Raw genomic sequence first — 19,871 nt, 5'->3', positions numbered from 1 at the left:
TACTTTAACAAAGAAGTATCAGAAAAGGACATAAATATCACATTTTGGTACATTATGCTGAATTGTGATGCCCACTTTTAACCTTAAAGTGACTGTAGCTTAAACAATAACTTGTCTTGCAGTTAAATTTCCTATATTGTGGTGTGGGTTTGAAAGCAAACATGTATTTTGTTTTTTAAATGATATCTAGTATTACACAAAGTTAAATAAGTATCTGCTTGCAAGCATTTATTTGCACTTCTTTGCTCATTTTGCCTGGAGAGTGAAATACTTTCTAATCACTTTTTCTCCTGTCAAACTTAGCAGCTGCTTCCCCAGTTGACATATTTTGCAGCCAGTAACATGCTTTGCTGAGGTGTAAAACTGTTTTTAACCTAGCTTCAGTTTGTAATAACATGTACTTCTTTCGAGTTTGCACATTTCATAACAATAACAAATGGAAATGAATGACAGTTCGCATTTATGCAATTGTTTTGTTCGCCTACAGCTGCTTCATATTCCGTTCATTTTTTTATATCAAATTCTGACGAGTAAACTTATGTGAGAATCTTGTCCCATCATATCAATTGCATGCTCTGATGTACGTTCATTTCTTAAAATTGCCACTCAGTCCTGGGTTTCAGAAAGTATATGGAGGGCAACATTTTGCAGCAATGCATCCATACCGACCATAAAGCATGATGACAGATCATTTTAGTGCTAATCCAATAAATTCTGGATACTGGATATATAACACAATGCACTACAAACTAATAACGATAACCACTGCAAGAATAGCGAATGCATTGTGCTTCATGGAGACATTATGGAATGTGTAATTCAATGGTATTAAAAGTGGCACAGTGGCCTTTGCGTGTGCTGTAGTGACATAGTAAGGGTAAACTCCTGCTCCGTGTATACCTAGCTGAAAAACGTTTCTCCTCGTCTCATTTTTCGAATGCTGCCGCCAAATCCTTTTGTACTGCAGCCTACTAGTAAATCACTAGAATGTAGAGAGGTTGCACTGTTGCTTAGTCTCTACATATCGAAAACTGATAGTTTATTTACAAATACTGGTGCAGTATTTTGCTAACAGAAAATGCAGCTGAAACGTAAGATTATCAGACAGGTCACAAAATTGTTATATATTACAAACAACAAATAAAGCAAGGACCGCAGTTGTACAAGGTGTTGCAGACTATTATTTAGGAAAAAAAAATGTTTATCAGCGTCGATTTAACACAAACTGGTGGAATTCCATAGCGTGTTTATTTTCCTGCAGCGTCATTGAGTGCAGACACTGTCAGAGAATAGCAAGCATGCAATTTTTCTGTTACAGCCACCAACGTAGAAAAATTGACATTAAACATTGTCGAACCTGCGTTCCCCGGCTGCGCATGCTCCGTCTGTCTGCCTGACACAATCCTGCTTAAAACATAACATGGGGAAAATGGGTTTCACCTTAATTTGTGTCCTACCCAGTATTAAATTTATACTTGGTTAATACCGAACAGTGATTGTGATTCGTGAGAACTGGATATAACAGCTACCTCTAACCAAATTAATGTTAATATATATTTATTATGTGTTAGTAAACCATTCCCCTTAATGGTTCTTACTGCAACCCATTTAATTTATACCACGCAGGAGTGCAATTGATGCATGTTCATTTTAAGGAAAAAAAAAGAGATAACTGATAATTGAGTGAAGTCAGCAAAACAGTTTATTTTTATTTTTATAATTGATATGCTCCTGTAAATAACAATTTAATATAATCATGTTTTTTTTTTTGTTTTTTTTTTTTTAATTATAAAGGAACTAGTTTTATAAATTGTATTGGCTATTGGCTAAGGAACTGCACCTAGACTTGACTAAACATAATGAATGAACAGATTTGTCTGAACCTCCATCTACAGGTTTTGTGAGATTTCCAGAGATTAATTAATCAACAGGTATGCCTGATAGATCACATCTGCAGAAACTGCTATTCTATTAGAACTTTGATTTTATTATCATTTACTAGTTTACATTTCTTAAGGCAAGAATTGTTGATTAAACTGTTAAGAAAAAACTCCATCATGCATGATTAAAAAATATGAAGTACTCTTTAATAATTCTTCATAAAATATGAATGAAAAGTCACCACCCTTTAAAATAGTTTATATGAATATAGGAATACAACATAAATAAAGATTGTATTTATGAAAATATTTATACAATAAACACGGCATGATTTTCAAAAGGCTGCAAAGTGTTTCGTTAAAATCTGGTTTAGACTACTGTAAATGGAAGGGGCACATTAAAATGTTGTTGATTTCAATCCATTTATCAGGTTTAAAAACTATTTTGCCCATTTTAAAAATCAAGTTGTTAGTACATACTCCTCCTTTCACTCACATTAGTGTCTACAGCATTGAAAGACAAGCATTCCCCTAAAGGGATGCCTACAGCACAAGCTGTAACCTCAAGGGCAATATATGAGCCAAGCTGTGCACGCCAACATCTCTCCATAATGTTCTGATCGTTTCTGTAAGAATTACAGTCAACTGTAGTGACAGGCATTATACATCCCTGATCTCTGTTTATCAAATATTCAGTCTCATTGTCCTGCAGCATAATGAAAACACTCAGTCCTGGCTGAGGAGGCATTTAAGAAGTTCAGTCTCCAGGGCTTCTAGGGACCTTTCCTCTTCATCTTCCTCGGGATCCATGCTGTCTGTGGGTGCTTCGTATATACCATGCCTTGGAGTCAGGGAGTCCTTCAAGCTGCCCTTCTCTTCCTCAACGAGACAGTCACTCCTGCATAGAGGGTACTCTGTAACAAGAGAAAGGGGTGATACATACTAGTGTCTGCTTTCTTTATCTATGTACAGCGTTATTCAGGAAGACCAGGTGAATAGATGAGAATATGCTGCTTCTTTAAAACAAAAATACATCTAAATGATAGGATTTCCATATGAAATGCTACACAATTAAACAGTTAGTTAACTCACTTTGTTTATGACCAAGCAATTCACATGGTAAAACATCATTTACTTTATTTATGAGTAAATCTGGTCTCATGCCATTTAACTACAGATCTGTACACATATGAACCTTATCCATAATAAAAACTGATACTGTTTAAAGAGTTTGTTAAGTCATGCACACTCTTTATTGTTTAAGCCTTTCTAGTATGTTCTAAATAATATTTTTGTATCATGTATAATGCATTGTCTTCCATACATACAGTTATTCCTGTCCTTTTTGAAAATAGTTAGCTTTATCTCCTACCACAAAATTTGCAATATAATGTTCCTGAGTCACAAGCACTTCCCTGTAGATTAGCAAAGACAAAGGTCCTAGTTTCCCTTAGGAGTAAAAGCAGCCAGTCTGCGCTCTCCCCAGCTCACCTTGCCTGGCAGGACACACCTCCTCCCAGCTGTACTCAGCTAGGTTGATAGGCTGTGACAGCCAGGGCACCTGCAGCAGCTCCTCCAGCCTCATCCTCTCCTGGGGGTCAGGGTGTAGAAGGCAGGACAGCAGGGTTTGCAGTTCTGGAGAGCAGGAGAGAGAGAGGGTCAGTCACTACTGGCATTTTTTGTTTTTCAGTGTTTCAATTTTGTAGTGTCTTTCAATGTGCCAGTAAAAATAGACCTTGAAATCATCTGTGTGGGCTCTTTAACAAAAAGCAGAGTAGTGCTGATTTGTTGTTAGTTTTCTGCTAATGACACTAAGGATTATGGATGTGATTTTTTCATTTTGTTAGAGTGAACACATTTGTTTTAAAATGATTAAACAAGCTACAAAAGAATAGGCAATTAAAAAAAAAATCTGCAAAGATTCTGAAACTGAAGAAACAATGCAGGCAAAGTTTCTTAGATAGCTTCTAGACTTAAGGAGGAGTACCAGAAGGAGATAATATAAAAGACACAGTTCTCTCTCTCTACTTACCTGAGGACACTGGGGCGGGGGGCCTCAGCACAGCCTCCATCGTCTCCTCCACCTCACAGAAAGGGTTTTCTCCGAAGTGCAGGGTGTAAAGGGCCACCCCCAGAGACCACATCTCCAGCTCAGGACCCTCATACCTGCAGAACAAGCCTAGACAGTTACAATCAGAGGATGAACAGCCCTGCATAGCTACAGTGCAAGCAGAGTTTAGGATATCTAAGGCTCCTTTATTTGGCCTCAGAAAGACTATACAGTATCTATAAACAGGCACTTTTTCAGACCCCCCTCCATTTTCTCAATTTGCATTGGACACTTTTGCATATTCACATCAACTGTTTTTGATTAACTCCAGAACACAGATTGCCTACCGGGACAGTTGTAACCAGTTCTAGTACCATCCACCATGCTACTAGTAAGCATATGAGAACTTTCCTTGGCCTCAACCCAATTAAGAACCTATGGGATTAACCTGAACTTCTCATTCAATCAGTTTTATTCATTTCTTATCTGTACTCTGAAGGAATGGGCCACACTTCTGCAAGCAACTTGGGCAGTCTATACTTACAGAATGGAAGGATGGAATAAAAAATACAGAGTTGCTTTCTGACCTGCAACTTGTGGGCACACTGGCATTACCAAATATGCAAAACCTCTGAGTTCATGAGCCCCTCATTAAAAACACATGCTAAATAATTAGAGTGAATGTCACGCCATACAGGAAAAAAAATGTGAATCATTAATCAGTACTGTATTTTTGTCATGTAGTGTTATTACAATAGTGCAATAAAACGGCTATACAATATAATTGCCCATAAAATGTACTTTGGATATCAAGATTGCCTTGAAATATCTTGTGGGATGAATGAAACTCAATATCTGTGATAATAATCTGAGTGAAACATAATAAAACTCTGCTGACTAAAGGTCCGCACACGATTTTTACTGGGGCGACACAACAAATTCGCTGCGAAAACACAGTGCACACCAGAAGCGATCACTGAATCGACACAACAACTGGAAATTTGCCAGATCTTTCAGAAAGTATGATTACTACCAAACGCTTATTATTATTATAGGTCAGGGAAATTAGGTAATGCAAGTATGATCTTTACCTCCATTTTCAGTGAAAGTGTGTTACGGGGTGGCCACCCCTTGTGTATGTTATTATTTATGTAGGTATTCATTTGTATTGTTATTATTAATAGTAGTCGTAGTATATAAATATATTGTGTTTATGTGCGGACGGATGAAAACGGTCTGACATGATTATTTATTATTATTTAAGATGGCGGCAAAAAGCAGTGCGTTTGTGTTTTGTTTATTTATTTAAAAACCTTGTGCAGAAGGTGACCATCTCCCGAGTTAATTTATTAATTGTTGCTAATTGGCAGGTGTCCACCTGTATAAAAGGGCACTCTGGCCAAAGTGAAAAAAACACTAACAATTCTAAAGTATATTTTAGCAATTGTTTCTCTATTAATTTAGACTCGTGTCCTCTGACACGCTTCTCCTGGAGCGCAGAAAGCTGCAGGTTTTTATACAGATGACCATCTCTGGTCACTGGTCGCCTTCTGCACAAGCTTTTGAAATAAATAAACAAAACACAAACGCACGCTTTTCACCGTCATTTTAAATAATAAATAATCACGTTGGATGGCCTTCGTCCATCGGCACATAAACACAGTATATTTATATTAATAATAATAATAATAATAATAATAATAATACCTACATAAAAAATTAAATACACCCAAGGGAAGGGCACCCCGTCACTAAGTGAAACAGTGCTTGATTTCAAACCACATGACATGAAGCTGTTCTCTGATTGCTCAGTTGTGTATTTGTCGCTTGACAAATTCGCAAAAATAGGATCATTTTCTATTTTTTTTTTCATCGCTCACATTGGAATTTGTGTCGGGCCGACGTCGCTTGTTGTGTCGTCTTTGGTGTGAAGAGCGCTATTGAAAAGCAGAGGTTTTAACGATTTTCTTGCATCGCTTTGTCATGTCGCTCACCACGTTGCATCTGGTGTGTAAGGGCCTTAATACCTGAATGAAACAATTAACCTGTCTAAAATAGCAGTAGCACATTTAAAGCTAACATGTTTAAATACGTACGGATTTCCCATGAGAACCTCAGGAGAGCAGTACTCCAGGGTCCCGCAGAAAGTGTAGAAGAGTTTTCCTGGCTCAAGAAGAGCGGCCGATCCAAAGTCTATAAGCTTGATGTGAAAGTTGGTATTAATTATAATGTTCTCGTCTTTGATGTCTCGGTGAAGGATGTTCTTGGCACGTAGGTAATCTACAGCCGCCACCAGCTACAATACAGAAATAGGTGGTCTTTAATACATTACATCTTAAGTTCATTCAAACTATTCAAACTTTCGGACTTTTAGAGTCCTTCAGCCATGTATATTTAAGGTGTCAGCAGATCCTACAATTTTGAGCTTAAGTTGTGACTAGATGTAAAATCATAAATCAAATGGGAATTTCACCATCTATTTAATTCTGTTTAAGCACTATAACATGGCATGGACAAGGTAATATCAATCTGCTGGCTGTTGGGGCCCTACATGAACAGAAGTGTGACACCTTTGCAACCCTTCAGAGGGGGCAAGATTTGGATAGGCATGGGTATTGACAGGGCAGTGTGGGAAAGCTTTCATAGCTGTTGCCCGTGCTGTACTTATTGCACTAGCCAGTGGATTTGCTTTCCTGTACCATCAATTCAGTACTGAAATTTAGATTTAAATTACAGTTTGGCACTGTAGATTAACACCCAGTCCTTGTCACACACCTGTCTGAAGATGTAACTGGTCAGAGGTTCATCCAGAAGGGGCTGCCTGTCTATAAACTCAAACAGGTCAAACCCATCTCCATGTTTCTCCATCACCATCTGGAAAAAGTTCTCATTTTCAAGCACATTCAGCACCTGCGTGACATGTTAAGGAGATTAAACTGGTTTTGAGTCAAGAGAGAATTGCTTTTTAATAAGACTGTTTTCACTTCATGTGCTGAAATCTCAACACCAGAAGTGGTTCTGCAACTGTTTTATAGCCTTGGTTGCTTGAAACCTGTAGTAAAAGCATAGTGACGGATAATAAAGCTTATCAAAATTATGGTAAGCATTGTAAAGCCCAGAGAGGTATAGTAAAACATATTACAACATAACATGGAAAACCATGATAAACTATGATAAATGCATAGTACAGCCATAGGAAATGACTACGAAAACTGCAAACATACTGTGGTAAACTATTGGAAGGGACCAGCCAAAAGCATTTTTGAAACTGTATTTAAATTTCTGAATGGATTTTATGTGCATAGCTTATAATTGACAACATACATTTATATGCTGTCCTACTGTCCTCACAGTCCCCCATTCAAATGAAATTCAAATGAGGCTTAATACTATAGCTTTTAAATGCCATACATTATTTGAAAAACAAAACAAAAAATGTTTTACCTCTGCATATTGTTTTATATGAAGGGAGCTTATTGAATGAAATTCAGTGTGAAATGTTTTATGTGCTTTAATTAATCATCAGTATTCATTTCTACTCTGATGGTCAGGTTGCTTACCTTGATGATATTGTGATGCTGGAGCCTGGACAGTATGGCTATCTCCTGGCTCACTCGACCCAGAGCAGGATCCTCCACCCAGCAGTCTTTCAGAATCTTATCCTTTCTTATAAACTTCACCACCACCTACAACAGAGATAAATGCATTAAAAATAGAAATTTAAAAAGGTATATTCTTTTCAATGTATCCTTTATATAGAGGCATCAAATGACCTAGTGTATACACTACTGGTCAAAAGTTTTAGAACACCCCCATTTTTCCAGTTTTTTTTAAGTTTAAGCAGTTCAAGTCCAGTGAATAACCCGAAATGGTACAAAGGTAAGTGGTAAACTGCCAGAGGTTAAAAAAAAAAGTTTAGGTTACCAAAAACTGAAAAATAATGTACATTTCAGAGTTATACAAAAAGGCCTTTTTCAGGGAACAAGTAATGGGTTAACAACTTACAGCTGTTCTGCAGCAATGGAAGTAAATTAAGCCTTGAAAGTTGATGCTAACAATTCCTACAGGTGTCCCAACTTTTGTTGATTACTTACAAACCCTCTGTCTACATAAAAGCAGTGTTGGAACAGACTGTGTTACTATACCCTCTTAAGCATTATTTGGACAGTATTGTACTGCATGAAGTAGTATATTGCTATCATAATGGCGAGAAAAAGGCAATTAACAAAGCAAGACAGACAGACCATTATAACCCTTAAAATTGTAGGTCTTTCCTTTAGAGAAATTGCAAAGAAAGCCAAGGTGTCAGGGAGTACAGTTTCCTACACTTGGAAACTGGAGGAAACTCTAACAGGAAGAGGTCTGGCAGACCCAAAGCCACAACAGAATCAGAAGACAAGTTTCTGAGAGTCAACAGCTTGCATGATAGGAGGCTCACAGGACAACAGCTTCAAGCACAGCTTAACACTGGTCGAAGTAAGCAAGTCTCAGTTTCAACTGTGAAGAGAAGACTTCGAGCTGCAGGTTTGGCAGGTCGAGTGGCAGTAAGAAAGCCATTGCTAAGATGGCAAAATAAGAAAAAGAGGCTTGCTTGGGCCATGAAGCACCGCCAGTGGACTACTGAAGACTAGAAGGTCTTACGGATGATTAATCAAAATTTTAAATCTTCGGTTCATCATGCAGGGTTTTTGTACACCGTCGAGTAGGCAAAAGGACGTTTCCTCGGTGTGTGACAACAACTGTCAAACATGGAGGAGGAAGTGTGGTGTTCTGGGGCTCTTTTGCTGGATCCAGAGTCGGCGACTTGCACAGAGTGAGTGGCACCCTGAACCAAAACGGCTACCACAGCATTTTGCAGCGCCATGCAATACCCTCTGGTATACACCTAGTTGGTCAGGGGTTCATCCTACAGCAAGATAATGACCCAAAACATACCTCCAGGCTATGTCAGAACTACCTTAGAAGAAAAGAACAAGACGGTAGGCTTCAAATCATGGAATGGCCAGCACAGTCTCCAGACTTAAACCCCATCGAGCTGGTTTGGGATGAACTGGACAGAAGGGTGAAAGCAAAGCAACCTACAAGTGCAAAACATTTGTGGGAACTTCTGCAACCGTGTTGGGAAGAACTTTCCGAACAATATTTGATTTCCATTGTAGAAAGAATGCCACGGGTGTGTTCGGCTGTTATATCTGCAAAAGGTGGCTACTTTGATGAGTCAAAAATTTAGATTAAATTTTGTTAAACAAAACGATTCCATGATTTCTTTTTTTTATCTCCAATAGTTTATTTGTTCTAAGCTTTAATTTCAGAGTACACTGAGACATTAAACTGAGTAAATGTCAATAAAAACTGGAAAAATTGAGGTGTTCTAAAACTTTTGACCGGTAGTGTATGTCAAGTTTATAGTTACTAGTTGGTTTGACTCAGTACAACTGGACAGGATCCAGTTGTACTGAGTCAAACCAACTAGTAGCCTCATCAAACAGACATATTTTTCTAATATATTACTTTTTATAGATCATTTTATAAAAACATTTTATAAGGTCAAATCACAATGTACGGTGTGCAGTTCAGGCTTTGTGGGTGTGAGATGAATATTACTGCTCAAAAGTATTGAAGCAACAAATGATTTTGTGAATGGCTGGGGGTAGGCCAGTTATTGCCCATTTTACCCCTCTGCAGACCCCTTGCCCACTAAATATCTTGGCATCACTGAGTAGATAACACCTCTTTATCATTAGACTTCATATTTTAATGAGCAAAAAAATGCTAGCCATTTTTGTTATGACTGGAGGTAGTGCACTGATTGGCAGTTTTATCCCTTGCTCACTAAATATCTAGCAACTGCAGGGGAACCCAATTACCTATTTGGATAGGATTTGTGTTTCTTCATTTTACCCTCCATGGCGACTCCTAGGACTGGGTTCCTGCAATATGCCTGGGAGTCACCAAGAGTTTAGAAAAAAGCCCTACTACAACCAAATGAAAAGATTCAGTGTGTAAGCAGCACTGTGAAATGTGTCGCACTATGTTATTTACAGTGTAACTAGTGCTATGAGTTGTGCTCCACCTCCTCGCTGTCCGTTCTTTGCTGTGCTCTCCAGACAAAGCCAAATGCTCCCTTGCCGACAGCGCTGATGGTGACGTACTTCTGGTCAAACTCCCCCTTGCAGGCCTGCGACTCCTCCAGGTCCTGGGAGCACCGCAGCCCTTCACCCCGAGCCGTCTCCTGGATCGCCTACAGAGGGCACAGCGCTCAAGTTAAATTATTTAGTATTTCTTCTCATTGTCCATACAAAACTTACAACAGCACTCAAACAATGGCAGACTTTAGTACCTGAGGCTGGTGAAAAACACTTACTAAACTCATGCAAAAGTGCGCTTCCACACACATTTCTTTGTGGTTTTGTGACAAAGATGAAAACTTTCCAATGCTGTACACATTTAAACATATTTCCACCTGACGCAGATGTGAAGTTAGTTTTTTAAGTTTCTCATCCACATGTAGTAAACTTTTCAACCAAAATGTAATTAAGTAATACATAGAAACTGTGTACCCAGCTTGAGGGTTAACAGAGCAGGGCTGCAGCACACTTTCCAGAGGGACTGAAATGAATACATTGCATTCTGTAATTGGCTGTATTTCCCTTTCAATACCCTATTGCCAGCAACTGGTGCTGTCAGAGAGCAGGCAGCTTTCTTTTGAAAACAGCTACTGTAGTCCAGAGTGAATCTGGATCTGCTGACAGGTATGGTCACATCTAGGCAGGTTCACTCACCTCCCCCAAGCTGATGCCAGAAACGTCAGGGAGGAAATCAGTGCTGTTGAGGCTGGACAGAAGGAGCTTCATCCTCATGACAGCTTCTCTCTGAGTCTCAAGGTGGTCTCTCACCATCCAGAGGCAAAATAGGGTCTGCTGCTCAGGGAGCTCTACTTTCCGGACCTCAAACTGCACACCTGGGGAGGAAAGCAGCTTTTCAGAAACAAAGCCACCTCTGCAGTTTCTTATTAAACTCTTCACTCAACCAAAGATAAACCTTAAGTCAGTAGATCAACGGCTTAACATTTTTGCTACTTGTCCTTCTGTGCTGTGGTAAACATTACTATTTTAATTTGCTCTGTTAAAATCTTTGTTCTAGCGTTTTACAATTACATATTTTAACGTAATTTATATAAACATTATTGGGTAGAAGACTTCAGATAGGACTTCAGAACTTAGCCCTAAATACAAACTTCATGCTCTAAAGAAAGCCCACTAATTAAGTCATAATTCAAGTGCTTGTGTTAAAGGATGTCTATGTGAAGTTCTCCAATCTCTGTATTTAAAATTGTAAGTGTGACATTACATATCATGTACATATAGATGCTATAAGCACATCACCATGAAGTCACCATGAGACAGATTAGACAAAAATAAGAGCAACAAGAAGAAGCTTACGGAGTCTGGACCCATCTCGATGATAACAGTTTCCTCTGTAATGCCCCTCCTGGATTTCACTCTGGGTTGTGGACAATGCCTGTCCCTCTGGTTGTTTTTTAGGCGTTGATGTTGCATGATTCTCTGCCTTCAAAGACGTCTCTTCAAGTTCTTTAGGAGCTAGGTAGACACCATCCTTACTCTGAGGCATTGATGATTTCCAGTGTTCCTGATCACCCTGTTCCAAGGGCCTGCACTGCCTTTCTCCACTTCGATCAGACAATGCAGTGGTGACTGCCTCATCCAGCCTTGAAGAGTATGGAGGAAGCTTCTTTCCCTCACCGCTCTCCATCTCCAAGTCAGACTCCACCACATAGGGAGAGGGTGTCCTGAGGAGTTCAGAGGTGGAACAGGAGGATAGATCTGTGGAAACCAGTTCCAGACTGCCATTCAGATCCAAATCCTGCATGGCTTGAGTGAGCAGATTGCCATTAAGGTAGCTGCTAGACTCCTGAGAAATTAAACTGGAAACAGGATAGGACACAACTGGGAATTTACTTCCATGTGAGACAACTTCAAAGCTGGAGTTTTCACTATATCTGTTATCCAGGAGATCAAGTGTAGGTTGTCTTCCAGGCCACACCTCATCCAGAGTGGGAGTCCCTGGAGAGATGTTAAGGTTAACTGGGCACCCTCCAGCAGAAGGCTTGGTGTCTCCTTCTTCTCTGCTGTTTCCATTCCAGCTATGCTGTGGAGTTACCAGTCTGCCAAATCTTGTGGAGCCAGTCTGAGGTTCTCTCTTCTCTGGGGTATCTCCTTGACCAATTCTGCTGCTGCAGAGAACAGATAAGGCACTGGCTGGCTGATGCCCTTCTGGGTTCCTGCATGGAGCCAGTTTGTTCTGTTCCATGAAGGCAGGTTGTGGAGAGCCTCTAGGTGATCCCTGAGGTGACTCCACTAAGGACGGTGTTTGCAGAAGACCATTGGTGGTGCCCTCCTCACTCTCTGTCAAAGCAAAATCACTGCACTGTGGGACAATCTGGGCTGCCAGGCCAATCAGCTCTGCCGTGCTTTCACCACTGTGGAGATAAAAACAGCAGCTTTGAGAAGATTGTTTTTTCCTGCATAAATAAAAAAAGAAATTGCACATGGCTGCTATATTTTTTTGTCCCATGTAGTTGCAGAACTCATTTCGGGGGGGGGGGGGGGGGGGGGGATAGGTCTGTGGATTCACAAAAAAAAAAACTCCCTTACTTAAGCTCCCCTCACTGTGATGAATGCAGTGTATTCTGCTAATCCATTAAGGGATAGTGTAATTTGTATTGGGTATGTTGTGTGAAGCTCAATGTGTAGCAAGAATGTATTGTTCGGTGCACTGCTTATTGACTATGCTGTTTGAGTGAATGGTTTCAGATATACACCTACCCGCTAAAGGGGGTGGACGTCACTGCTGGGGAGGACAGTGTTGATGGAACACTTCCTTCGTTCTCCAGTCTGGTACTGGTTCCAGTAAAGATTTCCACCTTTCTGCCAGCAGATGTCCTTTGCTTCTCCTCCTGAATTAATTCCACATTGCCAGCTAGTAATGGGCTGGGGTCTGCAAAGCAAGCAAGCAAAGCTTTTAATAGCAAACATTTACAATACATTCTGATGTATGACTTAAACGTGTCTTCTTGTGGGGCTTAACAAGGCATAAAAAGCACTGCTTTGAGGAAGCAGTAAGCTGAGTCATAAAATTCTACATATGTTTAAAAATACAACCACCCAGACATAACAGTGTACATACCTTTTCCAGCAGTTGACGTCTCCTCTATTGAAGGTGGAATGCAAAAATTAACAATTTCGTGGGCTCCATTTAGAGTGTTAGCGCTACCAGCAGGACTATAGGCATCTAAATGGCAGGTTAAACAAACAAACAATAAAATAAAACACTAGAGGCACACAGAAGCTACTAGGAAAGATATAAGAAGCTATAGCAAAAATAACTACTTAATGAAAAAAGTAGCACAGAAATCACTTGAAACACAACAAATGCTATCAGTTGCTGAAAAGCACTACACATCACCATAGAAGCAAAGCATGTTATAAATAAGTTGGTTAACTGAATGCACAGGTTTTCTTTCCCCTTTTGATTTTGAAAGTACGCTGTAAAGTAAAAACGACATATTATCCTACTGCATTAGAATAGCCTAATCTCTGACAGCTCCGGTCTGTTCAAGCCTTTAAGATAATAGCCCTGAGGACTACATAGAGGCCCTGGCACCTGTAATGCTGCTGGAGAGACTGGAACAAGCATGCTGGGGTTCATCTCTCTCCTCTGCTCGCCGACACTCAACAATCTGGTTGCTCGGATCTTCCTCAAAGGGGGGTAGCAGGAAAGAACTCTCCTCCACATCACATAGGCTCTCATAGAAACCAGGAATCAGGAAGGTGATATTCTACACAGACAATCACAACAGAGATTAATTCACAGTCCTTAAACCTTGTAGTTTAGTAGGTCATAGCTGGGAGTTTTTTTTCAGTGCTCCTAAATGTACAGTTACAGTGATGGGTGTTTGAAACTGTGAAGCATTTGAAGTAAGGAATGGACTTTACAATGAATAGGTATTGCAAGTAAGGTAAAACATGTGAACAAGCTTTTTGGAAATAAAAGGAACAATCTCTGCCACTGTAGGTTTGATTAAGCACAAGACTGCCCCCTGCTGCATGATGCTTTTATTAATATTTGTATCCATCAGACAAGTGTGTGAATGTCTGAATAAAACCGTTGTTTTACTTAAAGGTTATTACTGAGTGTTAGATTCTAGGGATGAATTACACGTATTCAGATTAAGACAAAATGAAGACGCTCCTACCTTCCCCTGCAGTTCTGCCTTCTCATAACCAAACAGCATCAGTGAAAAGTTATTGTTCACACTGAGAATTGTTCCATCAGACCGCAGGGTTAAAAGTCCACTGATTGCTGTAAACACCCAAACGGTTCCTGAGTAAACCACCCCTAAACTTGGTACAGTCTGGGCCCATCTATCCTCTTCACGTGCTAAAACAGAACAAACAAAAACATTTGGGTATCCTTCTTTAACTCCAGTTTGAGCATTGCTTCTACTGGCATGGAATGGGTTGTTGCAGGATCTCCCACAGTGGACGGATTTGACTGTTTACTTACCTGTAGATTGAACATTATATTTTCTAGACTCTTGAATGCTTGATGGTTCTTTGGGTTCAAAGTGTCCTCCAGATTTTAGATGTTCCATGTAATCTGTTGGCACCACAGCTTCTAAACTGCTGGACAGTTCGCTTTGGTCTTGAAGTCTCTCAGAGCCATGAAAGCAGGACAGGAATTTTGATTCAGACTCTAAAAGGCTGGAGTGTTCTTTGTGTTCTATGGCTCTCACTAAGTCAAGAACATTGTTCAGCTTTATACTGAGTGGGAAGGTGGTACCATCCCTAGAACTGCCTGTGGCCCTCTGGATTCTCAAACTCTGTAAGAAAATTGATCAGCCATCAAAAGAACAAATGGTCCAGTGTGTACTCAGAAAACCAGTGGCAAACCAAATCTATACAATTAAAACAAATTAATCGACTGAGGTCACAAGTGAATTGAATTTGGTGTGGTCTCAAATTCGCCTCCACTACATTAGCCAACATCACAAAACCATCCTGCAATTCAGTACAATTGGAAGTCTCTGTCTGAGAGTGGCCAAGGATTGAAGTAAGCTCGCAGAGCTGTGAGCTGTCAACATGCATGACTGCAGCTATTGCCTCTTAACTTTCATAAATAATAAAGCACAAGCACCAAAATAAAGTGAAAATTCCTTTAAGGAGCGACAAGGCGTTAAAATCCAGTTTACCTTCCCTTTTATTAGCATTAGCCACATCATCACTGGTCCCCTTAACACTGTGGTTCTAACATGTTTTTTAATTAAACGGGTATATGCAGATTTTACAGTCACCACTATAACTTCAGAACATTACATTGCATTTTCCCTGGAATCATACCACTGACAGAGGGAATGGTCTATTTACATGGTCGCGTCAACAGGCCTCATTCTGGAGGACCATGTTGAGTGATTCGGACAAAAAGAATTATGAGAATTCTTTTTTTAAAGATTGTCAACCCACAAAAAGACACTTCAAACACTAAGACAGGTGCTTGGTCTTCATTCTCAGCCCCTCAAATGTATGAATTTAGTTTATGCTTGATCATTAACGGTTTGTAATACCCCCTTATGCCTTTCTCTGAACCACTTCCCAGTAGTGAAAAATAATTCTCAGTCCACAAACGGTATCTATCTCTACTGACCTTTGGAATCTTCCTGCAGGCTGGTGGAACCTGGAGTGATGGAATCAGATCTGTGATCAACAGCCCAGTCACATCCTCTGGTGACAAATAGCCATGGAGGTTTGCAAACAGAGCATCACAAGACAGGATCCTACCCTGAAAGGATTCACAAGCATACTGGTCAACAAAAAAAATGACACGTGAAGTAGGACCTAATGAGTAAGAGGTAGAGCCATTTGTAAAAAGTGATTGTAAGAGTGTAGATTTTAATTAATTGCTATGTGAGATCCCGGCGTGGCATAATCTTTACTCCTAAGTGTTAGAGACAGACAGACAAGAAAAACTAAATGCTGTTTATTATCGGTCTGTCGTTGACCTTCAGCTGTACCACACCTGAGTTGAGCATCAAGATAATGCTGTATAACTTAAGTGCCCCAGAGTCTGTGCAGTCCATAAAGACTGTTCTGTGACTTCAATTGGCAATCCCTTCTGACAAAATCAACAGGTTACCCATTTTCCAGCAGATTATGTTGCATTAACAAAGACATCTCTAAGATGGAGATGTACCGTTTGCGGTATCATTTTGTTGATGAACAAAAGTCTGATTGTGCCACCATACCAAATGGTCCTCCTGGATTAAAATCTTGGCTCAAAGTGTGATACAGGACCTCTTTTATTCCATTCCTAACTGTCTCCAATCCCTAAAGGACAGCAATTTAAAGTCAACCTGATATTAAAGATTGTGAACGTGTTCTTTTTGCTAGTCCAGCAGTAGTTACAGTTGCCACATTAAAAGCATGTTTTCAGACTTAGGTGTTCAGATCATTCTGGCAGGGATCGGTATATTAAGGTCCAAAATTGTACTTACCTGTACAACTCTAGTTGTAATTTATTCTGAAAACCTCTCACTACTTCCAAGAACTTACACTTTCCCCAAAGGAGACCGAGGCCGAGATTCTCTCCACAGGCTCCATCACCACTAGACAGCGCCTTTCCTCGTCATTTAGTCTGCGCACCCACACAGACACCGGGATCTCAGCATTGTCACTTCTCACAGCGTCAACCTGCACCAGAGAGGACACCAGTCATCAACAACACTACACCATGGGATCCTAGCCATGTAAGATCACACCAGCATGGGTTATATCATATTGACCCTTGTAGGCAGATTAAGCAATGGGAGTATGCCACCTTCCCTGAAAACAGCATAAGGTTTCCAGAAGATCTGACCTTTTCCAAAAAAAAAACGAAAAAAAAAAAACTTACTACTCATAGTCAATGAGAAATCTCTATTACATTGTGTCTCGCCAGTGAGAGGACTTTTGCTGGCGAGGTAAAAAGTGCAAAATTCCTAAATGTGATGTGTCCGTTTCCTTCATCTAGTTAACCTGTGACAAACAGAAAAGAGGGATTCAATATTGTTTTTTACCACTTTCCCTGAAACCATCACAAGGTTTCCTGTAGCCTCTAGATGCTCTTCCCCCAGGACCTCCTCAAGGCTCTGATTGGTTTTGCGTAGAAGTAACGACAGCTTCTGCCCAATCAGATCCTGGCTGCTGTACCCAAATAACTTACAGGACATTTCATTGGCAACCAGAATCTACAAGAGAAGAAAACAAAAAAGAGAAAGGGTAAACACTGACAGTCAAACTTTTAACTCCTCAGAGAATACTAAATAGGAAAAATAACTGACTGCAAGAGAATTGCCTTTAATTGTAGGACCAATGTTTAAGCCTATTATTATTTAAAAAAAAAAGAAACAACACAAGGGTTTCCTGCACATGACAGACTTGTTAAGTAAATGGAATCCTAAACATATACTGCATTCTGTAATATATAAAAAGACGCACCTCTCTTTTGCAGGTCAGTTTTGCCTGATCGGCAGCTATTTGAGTGTATTACTAAGATCAGTGCATTCTGGTGGGTAACCACTTTATCCTGGATTGTTGTACCAGTTGTTGGGTTTACAATATTTCATTTATTTCTGTTGCATCCCATGTATACCAGCAACCTCACAAATCACACACAGGGTGAGATGACAACCACAGAGTTGTATGTCTAGCATCTCCAGGAAAAATTAGATGAAAATCTCAGTGTCTTCATTCAAGTTAAGCAATAAAGAATACTACTGCAGTGGTATAAAAAAAAATGCATAAACAATAGGTATGTACTGACCTCTGCGCTTCTGCTGTCCACAGTGAGAAGTGCCTTGTTGGGGTTGCGAATGGGAGACGGGCCTGTCCAGCTGAAGGCTCCCCTAGCCAGCTGTCTGAGGAGGGAGCTGCTAGAGATGTCACAGGAATCGGACAGGGACATCGCATTGGAGGGAGACTGGGAGTGACACAGGTCAGACAGCTGCATGTTACGAGCAGCCACTGAGCTGAAGCAGAAAGAGTTCAGCCCATCGCCTAGTGTTCAAGACAAAACCGTGTTTCAAACCTGACTGTCCAGCAACTCTGCAGTACAAGAGAGTTTTGTTCAAAAGTCTGGCAACTTTTTCTAAAAGCCGATTCATTTTTAGGCGACATCTTCTTCCTTCCTGTGCTTGCGAATGCAGTGAGGGACAATGTGATTTCTGCCAGTGCACCTTAGAATAGCACAAGCAGAGCAAAATTGTGCCAAACACTTATCTAATGATTTTGTGATGTTGGGAAACAACTGGGGGCTAGAATGACAAAATAACATTGACCCTGGCCACATTTAACACCAGGCCTCCAGTTGGGAAAGGCTACCACCTACAGCATAAATTATATTAAAATGCTACTTGTATACTGTTAACAAAGTTATAGATAATAATTCCATTAAAGTTAAAGGGTCAAAAATCATAAAATAGGGAATTTTACCCAGTCTCTCTACCACAGAGCTATACTTTATCAAGACTGTGCTTCTATCACTAAGCACTTCAGCAATCCTCCCCTAATACTGTTGAATTATACAACATCAATCCTTCTTATATGATTAAATTAATGCAATTGAAGGAATCTGTTCTGAACAGATAGACTAACCTGTAAAGGAGTCGATGCCCGAGCAGAACTCATGTGCCCGGTTTTTTCGAAGGGCTGGCTTGCTGGCATGTGGGAAGGATTTGCTCAGGTCGAAGGAATCACAGAGTGGGAGCAAAGCTCCCATCCGAGAGGTGGCTGCACAGAAAGAGCCGCCCCTGAGAGAGGAGTTAAGCTGCCCAAAGTCTGAGGTTGGAGCTTTCAAAGCCATCTCCTGCTGATGTACCCTTTCACCAGCTCTGGGCCTAAAAGAGTTCCAGAACACTTAAGTTAATGAACATTCACAATTAAAAAGGGGTGATGTGCAGGTAACGATATAATATGTTGCCTATCAGTCACCCTACAGGAGATGGTCCTGACTGGCTACTTGTATGCATACAATCACATGATCATTTAATGATGGATTGTTTTGTCAAAAGACAAAAATGTAATATGAACCACTATGTACTTTATCTCGTGTCAGGTTACATACACACACACACACACACACATATATATATATATATATATATATATATATATATATATATATATATATATATATATATATATACACACATACACACACTACTGTACAAAATACCTGATATAACCTTCAAACTACACAGATATGTGTTTTTTTTATCATTATTATTATACAATGTAATACCTATTCAGACACCCCAAACGTGGTTCAGCTACATACAAACTGTGGGGCGGAGCTTCCCACTCACACGAACACATGGATTGGACGGGGCGCGGAATTAATTATTTTTTTTTTTTTGCCCCACGGACCTCTGTAGTCGTAAAACACTCACCTCGAAAAAAAGATCTGGTTACCCCTCTGAAGGGACTGTCTGAGTTCCCTTAGCGTAACAAAAGCTGGTAACTGTCTGTAACCCAACCCAAAACAAATCAAAAGTTATTTTAGACTGCCGCTAATTAAATAGAACGACGACTCCAGTGAAGAATTTGTAATCTTACAATTTTATATTAGTCATTATTGTTTATTGTTTATTGTTTTGAGCAATATTTCAAACGGCCGCCCCAGCTACAGTCCGTGCTGTAGGCATTCCTTGATTTGTTGCGAGACTGGGTAATGAACAATTTGACCAATCACAGGTTAGCATTTAGGAAAAGGCGGTCTACGTAGAAGGCAAACGGCCAACAAGATTAAAGGAATGGCGGTTCCTTAAATGTTTAGGTTTCAAACTGGATCACGGTTCCTATGGAGACGGACACGGTAGGTTGAAGGGT

At 40.0% G+C, this 19,871-nt stretch overlaps 1 protein-coding gene across 1 annotated transcript; it reads right to left on the bottom strand.

The window, feature by feature from the left end:
* Positions 1 to 1,777: 1,777 nt before the first annotated feature.
* On the bottom strand, positions 1,778 to 19,644 carry LOC121322725 (PAS domain-containing serine/threonine-protein kinase-like). Its single transcript, XM_041262972.1, has 20 exons — positions 19,433 to 19,644; positions 18,639 to 18,880; positions 17,809 to 18,041; positions 17,063 to 17,233; positions 16,560 to 16,697; positions 15,655 to 15,789; positions 14,518 to 14,833; positions 14,207 to 14,391; positions 13,615 to 13,789; positions 13,138 to 13,242; positions 12,777 to 12,948; positions 11,373 to 12,430; positions 10,713 to 10,891; positions 10,004 to 10,171; positions 7,491 to 7,616; positions 6,706 to 6,840; positions 6,027 to 6,226; positions 3,913 to 4,046; positions 3,372 to 3,515; positions 1,778 to 2,794 (listed from the first exon to the last, which is right to left on the bottom strand). Exons 2-20 carry the CDS (start codon positions 18,844 to 18,846, stop codon positions 2,607 to 2,609), a joined length of 4,170 nt encoding a protein of 1,389 aa, XP_041118906.1. The 5' UTR covers positions 18,847 to 18,880; positions 19,433 to 19,644; the 3' UTR covers positions 1,778 to 2,606.
* Positions 19,645 to 19,871: the final 227 nt, after the last annotated feature.

Source organism: Polyodon spathula, chromosome 11 (genome assembly GCF_017654505.1).
Source record: "Polyodon spathula isolate WHYD16114869_AA chromosome 11, ASM1765450v1, whole genome shotgun sequence".
NCBI lineage: Eukaryota > Metazoa > Chordata > Actinopteri > Acipenseriformes > Polyodontidae > Polyodon > Polyodon spathula.
This window is presented reverse-complemented; position numbering and strand designations above follow the sequence as displayed.

Bases quoted from the DNA above. Each gene is read 5' to 3' on its own strand.
- LOC121322725 (XM_041262972.1), bottom strand. From the start codon at position 18,846: ATGGCTTTGAAAGCTCCAACCTCAGACTTTGGGCAGCTTAACTCCTCT. The intron at 12,949-13,137 runs GTATGTACACTG...CTTGCTTTGCAG, and splicing joins GACGTCAACTGCTGGAAAAG to ACCCCAGCCCATTACTAGCT. The intron at 12,431-12,776 runs GTAGGTGTATAT...TTATCTCCACAG, and splicing joins ACGTCCACCCCCTTTAGCGG to TGGTGAAAGCACGGCAGAGC.